Source organism: Tachyglossus aculeatus, chromosome 5, assembly GCF_015852505.1.
Source record: "Tachyglossus aculeatus isolate mTacAcu1 chromosome 5, mTacAcu1.pri, whole genome shotgun sequence".
In the NCBI taxonomy this organism is placed as follows: Eukaryota; Metazoa; Chordata; class Mammalia; order Monotremata; family Tachyglossidae; genus Tachyglossus; species Tachyglossus aculeatus.
Window position 1 is genome coordinate 80461283 of NC_052070.1, and position 15921 is coordinate 80477203.

Genomic DNA, 15921 nt, shown 5'->3' on the forward strand with positions numbered 1-15921 from the left:
GAGCTTGCTGAAGGATGGCAATGTTTTCTAGACGGTGCTATAGCAGTTCTCAGAGGCTGTCCCAGGCTGTTCTGTTGCCCAGAAATGGAAAGGCCCCTTGCCTGACTGGATTTTGTGGAGACCTCTGGGGTCCTTGAGGCTGCTTCATCTGGATCAGGCTCAGGCTGGCTGAGACCCCAGCCCAGGAGGCTCTCGGATCTCAGCCCCCAAGCCGAATTGGAGCACAGCCCCAGGGCAAAGAATAGTTTCTCAGTTGCTGGGCAACTAAGAGATCAGCACTTTATAGCTGACTTTTTAACTCTACTAGCCCCTCCAAGGAAGTTCAGGGTTCAAGTTCAGATCATGTAAGTTGTATAATACTTATATTCTTAAGGACATTTTTATTAATTATGGTAAGAACATAATAATAATGATAAAAATAACTGTGTTGTTGAGCACTTATGTACTAAGCTCTAAATTGGAGTCCCTTTTCCTTGTGGGGCTCAGAGTCAAAGGGAGAGGGGATGAGGCACAGAGAAGTTGTCACTTGCCCAAGGTCCCACATAAAGCAAGAGGCAGCATCTGGATTAGAACCCAGATCCCCTGACTCCCAGACCAGTGTTCTTTCTACTAGGCAACACTGCTTCCTTTCCATTCATTAATCCAAGTGTTTATATTTATATTCATGTATATTCATAAATATAAATATACATAAATAAAAATAAACAGACACAAAAGGTATCCATACAATGGAACAGGAAGAAAAACACAGGTGCAACAGGTAAGAGCCCAAATTTGGAAAAATGAACAGATAAATGAATTAATATATGAAATAATAAACGGATAGAGTGGGAGTTGGGATGACATGCACAGGCATAGTAGTAACTGGTTGGGAAATGCTTCCAGGTGGAGGCAGCTTTTTAGGAGGCTTTGAAGATGGACAGTCAATGTGGATTGGCAGGGTTGAAGAGAGAAGGTGTTCCTGGCAGGGGGAGGGTATGAGCAAAAAGTCACAGGCAGGAAGATCTAGAGAGAAAAACAGTTTTAAGGAAAGCCTGGGAGGTAGGAAGAGTGAGTTAGGGTGAAGGAGACGAGAATGGAAACATAAAAAGGAGATTGATGGTTGAGTCTTGGAGGCAATGATAAGGAGGTTCTATCTGATGCAGGGAGAAAAGAGTAGCCACTGCAGAGTGAAGAGCTGCATTCCAAGTGATGTTTCAGAAAGATGTTGTGGCCTGCTTCTCATAGGATAGACCAAAGAAGGGTGAGGCTGGAGTTAGGGAAGCCAGGAAGGAGACTGGTGAAGTAGATCAACAAGAAAGTGATGAGAGTTTGAGCCATAAGTGTGGGGAAGGAGGGAGTGGATCCCCAAAATGCTGTGGAACAAAACTGGAAACCTTTAGAGACAAACTGAATGTGGCAGAGTCAAATACAGTCAGGAGACAAAGATGGCACTAAGCCTTTGAGCTTCTAGGTGGGAAAAGCAGTGTGGTACAGTGGAAAGAGCACGGGCCTGGGAATCAGAGGACCTGAGTTCTTATCCCGTCTCTAACACTTGTCTGCTCTGTGACATTGGGCAAGTCACTTAACTTCTCTATGCCTCAGTTTCCTCATCTGTAAAATAGGGATTAATACTGCTAGCCCTGTGTGGACAGGGACTGTGTCCAACTTGGATAGCTTGTGTCTACTCCAGTGCTTAGTAAAGTGCCTGGCACATAGTAAGTGCTTAACAAATGTCACAGTTATAATGCTGATGGTGGTGATTATTATTAGTGTTGCCTTCTTTGATGAAAGAGTTGGGAGGAGGAGTTGGTTCCAGGAGGGAAGTGAGGAATTCAAGTTTTTCCCAGTTGAGTTTGAGGGTTTGGCCAGACATCCAGGCAGTGTGACCTGGAGGCAAAAGGAAAAGAGATGTGAGAGGGTGAGGCCTTCAATGTGTATGGAGAGTAGCAGAACCATGTCTAACACCCACGGTGAAAGGTTGAAGGGAGGAAGAAAAGCCAATAGAGGCCTTCTACCCCTATTAAGCCCTCTTTCTTCAACTTCCTCTCCCTTCTGTTTCGTTTATGCACTTGGATCTGTACCCTTTGTGCACTTGGTATTCACCCTATGCTCATCCCCACACAACTTATGTACATATCTGTAATTTATTCATATTTATGTCTAGCCTCTCCCTCTAGACTGTAAGCTCTTTATGGACAGGGAGCATATCTACCAACTGTGTTGTATAGTACTTTTCCCATCGCTTAAGTACAGTGCTCTGCACAAAATTAGTATTCAGTAAATACAATTGATTGATTAAAACTGAGAAGGAACAGTCAGAGAGGTTGGAAGAGAACCATCAGAATACCCTGTCAGTGAAGAAGACAAATAATCCTCCTAAAATTGTGACTGGAATTTTGTACCCCTTATGAAACATTTGTGCAGATATGTAAAAAGGAAGATTTATAATCAAGCTATTATATAGTCCACTAAAGACCCTAGTAAGTGACTCTCCATAGCAGAGTATTTCAGAACTTTAGCATTTCCATAATGAATTATTCAATTAACTGCCCTTTTCAGACCCTAGAATAAGGTAATCACTGCAAACCATAGACCTGTTATAATCATTATTGTAATATGCAATAGTATTTTCTTCTGACGGGAATGAGAGGCTGTAGCAGAATGAACTGTGGAGTCAATAATTCCTAGGACTGTACTAGGCTTAAGTGTGAAATTAGGGGAAAATCCAGTCAGGGACTGACCAAAATGTTTTGAAACGAGGGGAGAGCAACTTTTACCTCTCTAGCCATGCCTTACTTTTCTTATCAAATGTAGCTCTTGAGCACAAGATGCTCCCTCCAGTGGCTTTCACTACCTCAAGCCCATTGAGGTTAACAACAGTATTTATGTCCCCATGGTAATTTTAGCAGGAAGTAGCTGGCTCACTCCACTCCTCCCCCTCCCCAACTCTGCCACCCAGCCATGGCCCTTTGAGCTGGAAAGAGAAGATGGAAGCTTCACTCCATGCCCTCTGCCAGCAGGACTGGGAATATGGGTTGCCTTCACCCGAGAGCCAGGCAAGGTAGAGCCCCTCTAGTCTTTCCAGACCCCCAGGCCTAGGTAAGCAGCAGTGACACCAGAGCAAGTCAGCCAATCTGGGCAAGAGAGGAGGAAGAGGAAGAGAAGGGGTGGGGGGGGGGGGGGAATGAAGGAGGTGGAGACAATAGCAGTCACAGTGCTTTACAACTCTGGCACCCACCCTCCCTACTTCCTAAATGAAAAGAACCAGAAATTAATTCATCCTCCCTTTCTTTTCTCTCTCTTTCCCACCCCACTCTTACCCTTTTCTATCTTTTCCTTGCCCATCCTCTTCATGTTTCTCCTCTCCCATTCTTTTAATCTACACCCTCTTGCTAAGCAGTGTGGCCTAACAGAAAAAGCACAGGCCTGGGAGTCTAAGGACCTGGATTCTAATCCCACTCTGCCACATGCCTGCTATGTAACCTTAGGCAAGTCACTGAACTTCTCTGTGCCTCAGTTCCCCCATCTGTAAAATGGATATTACATCCTACTCTCTCCTACTTAGACTATGAGCCCCATGTGGAACAGGGATTGTGTCCAAACTGATTTAACTGTATCTACCCCAGTGCTTAGAACAGTGCTTGGCATATAGTAAGTGTTTAACAAGTATTACTATTGTTGTTATTAACATTACTATAATAATTATTATATGTCATTAGAAAATGGCAGTGTAAGCACCCTATTAATTTAAAAGTATTTTGTGTTATTAATTTATAATTATATCTCCCCCAGTGAAGTGAAATACATTGATGTGAGTTCATATTGTATGATTAACTCTGTGCACCAAATACTCTAAGGTTTCCTTTTGTTTGTATCTTCTGCACAAAAAGGTTGCCAATTCCTATTTTATACACACACACACACACACACACACACTCCCACATACACCCTAATGTCTCTGATGTTCCCACTTTACTGCCTCTTTATTCCTTGTAAAATACTTTAGAGAAGAGATAAGAGGCTACTAGATTGACATTCCTTTCCAAGGACATCCTAAATTATTCAAGTACCTGATAAATCCAGTTTTTATTTATGTTTTCAACAAAAAATACCAAAGCTCATGCAATTTTCCCAAGCTCCAAGGTAAAAGTCAAACTCTGCATTTCGTTTATGAAATGAACAGCATCTCCTTTCATCTTACAAAGATAGACAACATGCATCCCCTCCAGTGGATCAACAGGAATCTAACTTCATTTAATGCAAAACAAAATAAGTGTTTGCTACCCAGTTACTTAGCTGTTTCTATGTGACTAATTTTCTCCAGATTCTTTGGTAGAAGAATCTAAATCATAGAAGTGAAAAAAATAGTCCATTTTGCCTCATGTTTGCATATTTTCTGCATGAGCCTGTTATGCTTAATAGGATTCAACAGTCTGACAAGAGATTAAAGTTTGTTATGCAGATGTACCCAGGTGTAGATACATATCCATGGGGTCAGAGGGAACTAACCCCTCCCCTCCCATGTTGCGGGCACAATTTTGGCAAGGTGAGCAACATTTGAAGCTTGAGAGAGACCAGAGATGGAGGTAAGATTGAATCAAGATGGTGGCTAGGATGAGGAATCTTAGGAGGAGGACATCACTTGTGCATTTCAGATACTAATAGAGCATCAGGGGCTGGGAGAGAACAGTTCCTTTAGCCCCTGTCGCAAAGCACTGTGGAATAGGAGCCATTCTCTGCCTTTCCTCTGAGGCAGCCTAGAGAATTGACTAGAGAAGGGCTGGGGTTCAGAGCTCCCAGAAATCAGCTCTGAGCAATGTTGCATCAGACATGTAGGATCATAGAGCCTCAACCCCTCCTCCCTGCCCCTCATTCCCTTCTGCCCCTCCTTTCAGGGTTTTCTCCAAATTGGTGAAATGAGGAGGTGATAATCAAAAAAGGTACAGGTGGTCTTTTCCCCACAGGAAAAAAAGCCCTGATTATTCTCTCAGGTATCATGTCATTTTTTTCTCTCTATCCCAGACTCTGCTGTACTTAGTGCAGTATGAAACTATGATACCCACTTCTGAAAAAAAAACCCTGAGCTTACTTTATCCAAGTGAGCATTTTACATTTTAACATTAAATTTTACAGACATGCTCTAAATATATATAAAATTCAAATGCATCCTGTAATTTTTCGCAACCTCTTAACCAGGAGTCTGTACATCTACTTTAGCAGGAGAGGGGCTGCTTCTTTGTCTGCCTTTTTCTTCCCTGTGTCTTTAACTTTTACACTTCATGAGTTTTACTTTTAAAATCCCTTTTTCTCTTTAGAAGAAATTCACTGTCTCCATTCTTGTGGTGTCGATGACCAAGGACGTTTGTTAATTGTACAACTCAATTTCAGTTTATCATACAAATGTTTGCACATTGATATGAACAGTTGCCATTGAATTGACATTGACACAAAGTGTTGCTAATCTAGGATCATAATCGTACCATGAGTAAAATGCTATTTTTGAAAGAAACTGTCAACCAGAAGAGAAAACAAATAGGGTATGCAGATTGGTTCTAGTGCTGGACCTCAAGGGGCCAGGACTACAATCACAGAGTCTTCAATTAACTCCCCAATCATTGCCCCAAATCTCTTCATTTAAAAGCTGAGTAAATATAAAATATTGAGATACAATGTGAAGAGTCTTCTAAAGATCTAAGAATCCATCACAGGAATGTGAGCCTTCTATATATCTAAAAAATGTCAAACAGTGGAGTTTTTTTTCAGCTCAAGTATATGACAAGAAGAGTAATTGGTATATGTTCTAAATTTTGATCTATCAGGAAAGGTATTCAAATATTTAATCGTAGCATTTATAAAACACTTACTAGGAGCCTAGTACTGTGCTATGCATTGGAGTACGTTCAAGATAATCAGATCTGACACAATCTCTGTTCCACACAAGAGTACTCAGTATAAGAGAGAGGGAGAGAAGGGATCTTTCCTCATTTTACAGATGTGGAAGCCCAGAGATGTTAAACTTCCCAAAGTCACAGAGCAGATCAGTGATATAGCTAAGATTAGAACCTAGGGGGTTTCCTGGATCCCAAATCAATACTTTTTCCACTAGCCCATGCAGTTCTACCCTCCAATAAGATTGTAAAAGGAATGTCATAGAAAATTCTCCCTTTTACAAATCTGCATAAACAATTACATTGATGGCAGACATCAATCTGGTACTTGTTTTAGACAACATGAAGTGGAGAGCCATATAAAGTGATGTCCTTGCCTTGGAATCTGAGCCATGGGGAGCCTAGAATTCTGATCTTTGGAGTACAGAATCCTACTGATTTTTGTTTTCCTTTTGTGTATTTATCCCTGTGTTTTATGTTGCCTTAGTATTTATTTCCTCACTGCTGATCTGTCTGCATCCTGTAATTTTTTGCAAACTCTTAACCCAAAGTCTGATTATTCATAGATTATGAGCCCCTAGAGGGCCAGGGATCATGTCTGATTTCTAGTAAGTGTTTTGCACACAGAAAGCACTTAATAAATTCTAGTATTACTGCTACTACTATTACTGCTATTTGGAGCATAGTAACCTCCAGTCTTGCCTTACTGTCCTAAGGTTGGGGGGATCTCAGAACAGTCCCAGTAGTCCTGGCAGTGGGCCAAGAGTAGAAAGGTGTCAAGATAGCTTGACCAGGAGCTATCCATCAATCCAGACTCATAAGCCAATCAAAAGTGATGTAAGAATGCCTCATTTTGGAAAAAAAAACTCACGTGCACAATTTCAAACAAATGTTTCTCATCTGTACTGTGCCGGTTTCCACAAAAGAAAATAAATATCTATCAAATTCAATCGTACTTATTGAGCGCTTACTGTGTGCAGAGCACTGTACTAAGCACTTGAGCACGGTACTAAGTGCTTGGCACTGTACTAAGTGCTTGACAGAGATGTCACCTTATCATTTGGATATTGGTGGCACTACCAAGTCCAAACAAGTATAAAATACAAAGCCTCAGAAGGTTATCATTTAGCTATAACATAGGTGATTTCTGGGAATACAGTTGAGAAAGAAAAGTTTTATTTTTTTTTCACCTTGATAAATTATTGACACATGTCTCCTCAGTCCTTTGTCTCTTACATTCTAGGGGACCTTATATTCTGGAAATTATTGAGTGACTGTAATTTTTTAATCTTCCCACTAGAACATAGTAGGTATAAAATTTTGACAGGTGACTTTTTAAATCAACAAATATTGACCTTGATCGAACTGCGCTATATTATTGATTGAATAGGGCTTGGCAGCCTCCAGTAACCAGTTCCTGCCAGCATTATTATGCTGCTTTATTATGAATATTTAACATTTGGTGAACATCAGAGCAAGGCAGGAAATCCTGCAAAGAATATAGAGAAAAGAGGCAAACTCTAGTTTTTGTTTCATAGCATGAAGCTGAAAAATTATCTCTATGATTCTAGAACTTTGCATATTTTATATTGGATGTATATGATATATGGCTCTACCGCTTGTCAGCTGTGTGACTTTGGGCAAGTCACTTCACTTCTCTGTGCCTCAGTTAAAATGGGAATGAAGACTGTGAGCCCCATGTGGGACAACTGTATCACCTTGTATCCTCCCCAGTGCTTAGAACAATGCTGTGCACATAGTAAGCACTTAACAAATGCCATCACTATTATTATTATTATTATATATATGATATAAATATGATCTATACATTAGACCCCTATGGGACAAGGACTGTGTCCAACCCAATTAACTTGTCTCTACCCGAGTGCTTAGAAGAGTGCTTGGCACATAGTAAATGCTTAACAAGTACCATAATCAATATTATATATATATATATATTGAGGTCAGATCTTCATTTTGGGGAAATTGTATGCTTTAATTGATTGCCTAGTACAATAAGTTCAGTAAGAGAAAGAAATGAAGAGAAGCAGTGTTGCCCCATGGAAAGAACATAGGTAAGTTCTACCACTTGCCTGCTGGGGCAGGTCAGTTAACTTCTCTGTGCCACAGTTTCCTCTACTGCAAAATGGGGATTAAATACCTGTTCTCCCTATCCTTAGGCTGTGAATATTGTGTGGGTTTTAGCTGTGTACAGTCAGGTTTCATTTTATCTACCCCACCACTTTTTACAGGGTTTGGCACATGATTGGTGCTTAAAAAATACCAGTATTATTGTTATCAATGATAAATTCCCCATTTAACTACGTTACAACTCACTATGGACAGGAAATATCTCCACTAACTTTGTAATATTGTACTCTCCCAAGTGCTTAATACAGTGTTCTGAGCACAGTAAGTGCTCAGTAAATACTACTGATTGAAAAGGTTATAGCCAGATAATGATGCCTTATGAGCTCACTGTGGACAGGGACAGTGGAGTGTTCTGGGAGAGATGTGTCCATGGAGTCACTATGGTTTGGAAATGACTCAACAGCATTAGACAAGACTCTCTCAACTGCTTAGTATGGTGCATTGCACATGGTAAGGGCTCAATAAATACAATTGACTGACTGACTAGATGATGAAGCATTACTTCAGCAGCAAGCAGTAGTGGTTGGCATTGGTTCCCTGCTGGAGAATCAAGTTGCAGTATCATTTCCTTGGCTACAGAAACAAGACCTTCCACCTTTCTTCTGCAGTGTTACCAGCAGTTGGTACAACTGTAAGCTCCTTAATAATAATAATAATAATAATGATAATAATAATAATATAATTGTGGTATTTGTTAAAAGCATTTACTAGGTACCAGGCACTATTCTAAGCGCTGGAGTGGAAACAAGTAAATCAGGTTAGATACAATCCCTGTCCCATGTGGGGCTCACACTCCCAATCCCTATTTTACAGATGAGGTAACTGAGGCACAGGTAAATGAAGTGACTTGCCCAAGGTCACAAAGCAGGCAAGTGGCAGAGCCAGGATTAGAGCACATTAGAGCCTGTCTCCCAGGCCCATGCTCTATCCACTATGCAGTGCTTCTTCTCATGCTGCATTCTTGTGGGCAGGGAATGTGTCCACCAACTCTATTATATCATACTCTCCCAAGCACTTAGTACTGTGCATTGAACACATACAATTGATTGATAACAGCCATTTTAGCTAAATGCAGAGAAGCAATATTGCTACATTAATACAGCACCCTGACCTGTCCAATTGAGTAATAGATGAGCAGAAAGAATGAATAAACCATTTGGTTTGAACCTGAATTTGAAGACACCTTTGCCATGCAGTGCTTTGCACATAGTAAGCACTTAATAAATGCCATTAAAAAAATCTGAATTTTAATGGATTCAGTGAAGATCTTGAAAAATACCTAAATCTTTTTCCAGCAGGAAAATCTGAAAAAGAAAAGAAAGGAAATGGTTAGCTGCATAATGGAGATTTAATGAAAGAGACTAATTGTTGAAATAGTCAAATATTTCACATAGGTAGAGTTACTTCTTGGAAATTTTACCTCAACATTATGTCCCCTTCAGTTTTGAGAAATGACTGAAAAGCCTGCCAGATGTTTTGGATCTCTGTTGGCTTGAAATGAGGGGTAAAAGGGAATTCTTTTCAAAGTTAATATTGAGGTCAACTCTTCATTCCTCCTAGCTCCCTAGTGGAAGCAGCTGGATACCCCAACTCCACAGCACTTAATGTACATAGCTTTAAATTATATATTATGAATTATTGATATTAATTTCTGTCTCTGCCTCTGAACATTAAGCTTATTACGGGCAGGGAATGCGTCAGCTAATGCTGTTGCATCATCCTCTCCCAAGTGCTTAGTACAGTGCTCTGCACATAGTAAGTGCTCAATAAATATCGTTGAGTGATTGCTTGACTTACCCCAATAATAACTGAGGGGTGGAGAGGATTCTCAATGGTTGTCTGGTTGGAACATCAAACATAAGTTTGTCCATAGCCATATCTTCTTCAATTAGAGAATCTCCCCTGGATGGCAGAAGCTGGTACTTCCACTCTGCTGGGTTTACTCTCCAGGCTCCTTTTTGGGAACACTCTGATAGTGATCCAGTCTCCCTGGCCATCACAGCCTTGCCCCCTAGGTGCACCTTGAACAGGGACACAGTTTGGTATGGGAGATGCGGTCTGCTATCCCTATGGAAATCTGCAGAGGCAATCCTCTACAAGCATTGACAGCCCACCCTTTCTCTCTCTAGGACAGAATTGAACTGAATAACACCAGTAACCTTGAATTAATTGCAGGAAAGGCATTTGGTAAGTGCAAGCTACACCTGTGCTTCTTTTGAGCACCAATAATGCATAAGTACCAACAGGAACAACCATTTCATAAGTGTGTATTCAACATCCTCTTCTCTGCCTCTGATTTTTCTTCTTGGCACTGCATTCCCAGTTTATGATTCCTGTACTTCCCTTCAAAATAAAAGGCTAAACATTTACTAGACAAGTCCACGTTTGATTGCAGAGGCATGAGCAATATAATGGAAAAATCACAGAAGATATCCATGAGATAGATTGGTGTTCTTTTTTAAAAAATATTTACACCTTTTAGCCCTAACCCAAATGCCATTTGTTAGAAATGAGAGAGGTGCTCAGTGGTTGTCGAGCTGCCAAGGGAAGACCCATATAAACAGCATTTACTGTTTATTATCCTAAGATTGATGGAAAGTCTAACGGAAGCAGTGCCTGCAGCTGGTTTTCATGCGCTAAATCCCTCTCTAAGCAAGGGAAATACTTTCTTCAAGGGCTTGAGATGGATGCTATCACCAATTACACTGGCAGGCACAAAACCTAGAGCTGCTAGATTTGACTCTTAAAGTAATCAATCAGTCTGTCTATCAGTGGTATTTATCGAGCATCTATTGAGTGTAAAGAAAGCACTGTTAAGTGTTTGAGAAAGTAGAGAAGCCAAACACATGTTCCCTGTCCTCAAGGAACTCGCCATCTATTGGGCAATAAGGTTTCTTTCTGAATTTTACATACTGAAAAATGGAAAGGAAATCTTTGTAAAGTACTTTCAAAGTAGATAGTTGATAAACATTTTCCTTTGGATTCTTCCTTCTACCATTTGCCACAGGCCATAAGGGGAAGGCAGAGCAGTGCAAGCATTCAGTGTTTGAAGAGGAGCAAGGATTGAGGTGGCAGAGAACCAAGGTGGGGACTGGTGGGAAAAGGTTACACTTTTCACCTCTTCCCAGTTGGCTGATGGCCTTGAGAAGGTCATTGTTCAATAGGCAGTATTTATAATTGGCTCATTTGTGCCAATAATAATAATGATGATGGTATTGTTAAGCAATTACTATGTGTCAAGCACTGATCTAAGCGCTGGGGTAGATACAAGCCAGTCAGGTTGGACACAGTCTCTGTCCCATACAGGGCTCACAGTTTTAATCCCCATTGTATAGATGAGGGAACTGAAGCCCTGAGAAATGAAGTGATTTGCCCAAGATCACCCAGAAGACAAGTGGCAGAGCTGGGATTAGAACCCAGGTCGTCCTGACTCCCAGCTCCACACTCTAGCCACTAAGCCATGCTCCTTCCCCAATACCCTGACCATATCCAATATTTTTGTTAGATAATATTTAAATAGGGATTCAGAGTGACTTTGGCAAAATTTCCCACCATACTTTGTACCCGCATGAATGAATGTTTAGAAATTCAACAGTACTGGAAAAGCTGAGAATGATTAGGTCTCTAAATGCCTTTAATGTGACTGAGTTAGATAACCTGCCATTTAGCACATCATTTCAGGCATGTGACCTAGTAGAAAGAGCACTGTCCTGGGAGTCAGAGGGCCTGGGTTCTAATCCAGCCTCTACTACTTGCCTGCTATGTGACCTTGGGCAAGTAACTTAATTACTCTACCCTAGTTTCTCCATCTGTAAAATGGGGATTCAATACCTTTTGTCCTCCTGCACAGCATGTGAGGCCCATATGGGGCAAGGAGTGTGTCTGACCAAACCAGTGCTAAGTACAGGGCTTGGCACATAGTAAGTGCTAACACATATTATTATTATTATTATCGTTATTATCATTATTATTATATTTTGAGGTCATGGGATCAATAGAAGGATACAAGGGGGAAGACATCTTTGAATGAATGACATATCAATCAGTGGTATTTATTGAGTATTTACTATGTGGGGAACACTGAACTAAGCGCTTGAGAAAGTACAGAACAACAGGGTTCACAAACATGTCCCAAGCCCAATCAAGCTTACAGTCTAGAGGGACACATTTTAGAATTCTGATGAATTCTGATGAAGTTTGTCTCTGAAAACTAATCAAAACAAAGTTGATTTGTTTGCATTCAAAGTTGTCTGAATATGATTTGGGTTATACAATGCAACTCACCAAGTTACTTTTGTGTTCACAGGTCTGAAGCGCAGTTATACATGTAGCATCTGTAATGTCACTCTAAACTCAATAGAACAGTATCATGCTCATCTGAAAGGCTCTAAACATCAAACCAAGTAGGTCGTTTCACTGTTCAACTTTTCTGTGAATGCTGATGCATGTGTATTTGTTATCATTTTAGAAAGAAATCATTGAGTTACAATCATTAGTGTTTTCTCAAGCCCAATGATTGCTTTACTTTCTATAACTCAAAAGGAAAGGTAGGCGTCAATCACTATGCTCTTTGTTGGTGTATTGGAGTTAGCCAGTGTGAAAGAGAGTTGACCTAAAAAACAAGTGAAATACCTGGCCATGGAAATAAACCAATGTTCACATTCCATCTGAGAATGTGGCCGTTCTTTGTAAGGTCTGTGTGTAAAAGAGCATCACATTTAATAATAATAATAATAACAATGGCATTTATTAAGCGCTTATTATGTGCAAAGCACTGTTCTAAGCGCTGGGGAGGTTACAAGGTGATCAGATTGTCCCACATGGGGCTCACAGTCTTCATCCCCATTTTACAGATGAGGGAACTGAGGCCCAGAGAAGTTAAGTGACTTGCCCAAAGTCACATAGCTGACAGTTGGCGGAGCCAGGATTTGAACCCCTGACCTCTGACTCCAAAGCCCGTGCTCTTTCCACTGAGCCACGCTGCTTCTCCATTTGATTGCTGCTGTCATTTAAATAGCCAGGTTAAATTAATTTTGGGATCTGATTTAACAATAATGATCATGATGATGGTGGTATTTATTAGCACTTACTATGTGTCGAGCATTGTAGTTAAGTGCTGGCATAAAATCAAGATAATCAGAGTAGACAAAGTCCTTGTCCCAAACACGGCTCACTGTCTGAGGGAGAGAAAACAAATATTGTTTCACTACAGATGAGAAAACTGAGGCACAGAAGTTAAATGACTTGCCCAAAGTCACACAGCAAGCAAGTGGACAAGCTGGAGCTAGAGCTAGAACATGGTTCTCCTGATTCCCAATCCTGTGCTCTTTCCATTAGACCGCACTGCCTCCCCATCTGATAGAATTTTTGGCTTATGGTGAGATTTCTAAAAAGGCAAATTTGCTTTAGGTTGTTAATGCTCTTTTAAGACTGCCCATTTAAGCAGCTTTATAATTCTCAGTTTGGTTTCTCTTTGAATCTCTGCCTAGGGATTTGGCAGAAACAATTTAATATAAAACAACTATTTAAGAGTCATTATTATTTACATGAATGGACACACCTTTTCTTAAGAAAATAAACAAATTGGCTCTCTAAAAATATGTCATCAATAGGTTGGATATCACTTGAAATCCTTTATAATTATTGTTCTTGGTTAGCTGTAAAGTTTTCACTCTGAGTTGTTCCATACTAATCTTGGGAATTGGCAGACTGTATCCTAGACAAAGAGCAGGAGGTAACGTTAGTTTACATAAATCTCTAGTAATTTAAATGATGAGTCTCAGAAATATGCCTCTAAAAATTCAAGATTAGCACCTTGTTAGGTTCTAGTTCTTGTGACAATGATTGTTGCATATATTTTGCCAACTTGTACTTCCCAAGTGCTTAGTACAGTGCTCTGCACACAGTAAGCACTCAATAAATGCAATTGAATGAATATAGAAAATATCTTGAAAATAACTTCAGGAAGATTAATGTCTGACCTTATTGTCATTAAATTGATTACTGAATCCTGAAGTGGAAGGCTCCAACATGCTTTAAGCTAAAAGAACATGACATACATACCTCTTCAGATAAATTGTGTTGATTAATATGGACATAAACCAATTTCACTAAACAAATTCAGATAAGATGGTCTTTCTATTTAATATGGACACAAATGTTGTTTTGTGTTAAGATTGGATGTAAGAGGGCTAATGAACCAATGCTAAATATAGCCTGTGCTTACACTGAAAAATACACAAGTTGAGAACAAATCTACATTTTGCAAGACAGAGCAGAGTTCATTCATTCAATTGTATTTATTAAGCACTTATTGTGTGCCATGCACTGTACTAAGTGCTTGGGAGAGTCTTGTCTTATGCTGTTGAGTCGTTTCCAACCCATAGTAACTCCATGGACACATCTTTCCCAGAACACTCCATCTCCATCTGCAATTGTTCTGGTAGTATATCCATAGAGTTTACTTGGTAAAAATACAGAAGTGGTTTACCATTGCCTCCTATGCAGTCAACTTGAGTCTCTGCTCTTGACTCTCTCCCATGCAGCTGCTGCCCAGCACAGGTGAGTTTTGATTTATAGCAGATTGCCTTTCACCTGATAGCCTCTGCCCAAGCTAGGAATGGAATGGAGGTAATAATAATAATAGTAATAATGATGGCATTTGATAAGCGCTTACTATGTGCAAAGCACTGTTCTAAGCACTGGGGAGGATACAAGGTGATCAGGTTGTCCCACGTGGGGCTCAAAGTCCTAATCCACATTTTACAGATGATGTAACTGAGGCACAGAGAAGCTAAGTGACTTTCCCAAGGTCACCCAGCTGACAATTGGTTGAGCTGGGATTTGAACCCATGACCTCTGACTCCCAAGCCCATGCTCTTTCCATTGAGCCACGCTGCTTCTCTATGCCCCTGCTTGACTCTCCCTCCCATAGTTGTGACTGATAGAGTACTGGAAACTCTCCAGCTGTGACCATGAGAGAATGCTTGGGAGAGTACAATGTAACAATGAATGGACACATTCCCTACCCACAATGAAATTGCATCCTTACTGTGCACATGCATACACACACACACAGGCACAGACTTAATAATAATAATAATAATAATAATGGTATTTGTTAAGCATTTACTATGTGCGAAGCACTGTTCTAAGCACTGGGAGGGATACAAGGTGGTCAGGTTGTCCCACGTGGGGCTCACAGTCTTAATCCCAAATTTACAGACGAGGGAACTGAGGCACAGTGAAGTGAAGTGAAGTGACTTGCCCAAGGTCACACAACTGACAAGTGGCGGAGCTGTGATTTGAACCCATGACCTCAGACTCCCAAGCCCGGGCTCTTTCCACTGAGCCATACATGCCTAGCTATCCTCCATTTTTCAAAGATGACATGATGATGGTAGATCATATTCATGGTCACAATTTTGGCTTAAAAGACTGAAGGAAAACCAGTACATATTGTAATATTGTTTGATTTTTGATGCAGTAATGGATCTGTCCCATTCAGGACCTATGTCATTGAGCCTGCCTTTTGCTATTTCAGTCTTCTCAAAGTCTGTGCTTGAGAAGATCATCACTTCTCCCAGTTGCTCCAGGGCAGGATAATCTGTCTGCTGCAGGGATCTCTCAACAGTTCACTGCAATTTTGTATTGTTTGAGGCTGTTTCACTGTATGCTTAAATTGTTTATTCTGCCCTTCTGTCTTGTGTGAGATTTCTTTGAATTCATCATACAGCAACTGTTTGGGCTATCATCCACTGTCCTTTCATTATCCTGCTGTGAACATTGATTCGGGGCTAGTGAGCTGCCTTTGTTCTTGCTCATGATCTTACCCTGTGATTTGATGTTTTCTGTAGTTTGCATGTGGGGCTGGTGAAACTCCTCTGCAAACAAGATGTGT

At 40.5% G+C, this 15921-nt stretch overlaps 1 protein-coding gene across 3 annotated transcripts in view; it reads left to right on the forward strand.

The window, feature by feature from the left end:
• ZMAT4 (zinc finger matrin-type 4) overlaps positions 1-15921 on the forward strand; it is a 297965-nt gene that overhangs the window by 242644 nt on the left and 39400 nt on the right. For all 3 annotated transcript variants that reach the window (XM_038746656.1, XM_038746655.1, XM_038746658.1), the window contains one exon: positions 12328-12424. In XM_038746656.1, the coding sequence (XP_038602584.1) occupies positions 12328-12424 (97 nt within the window). The remainder of the gene's footprint in view (positions 1-12327; positions 12425-15921) is intronic.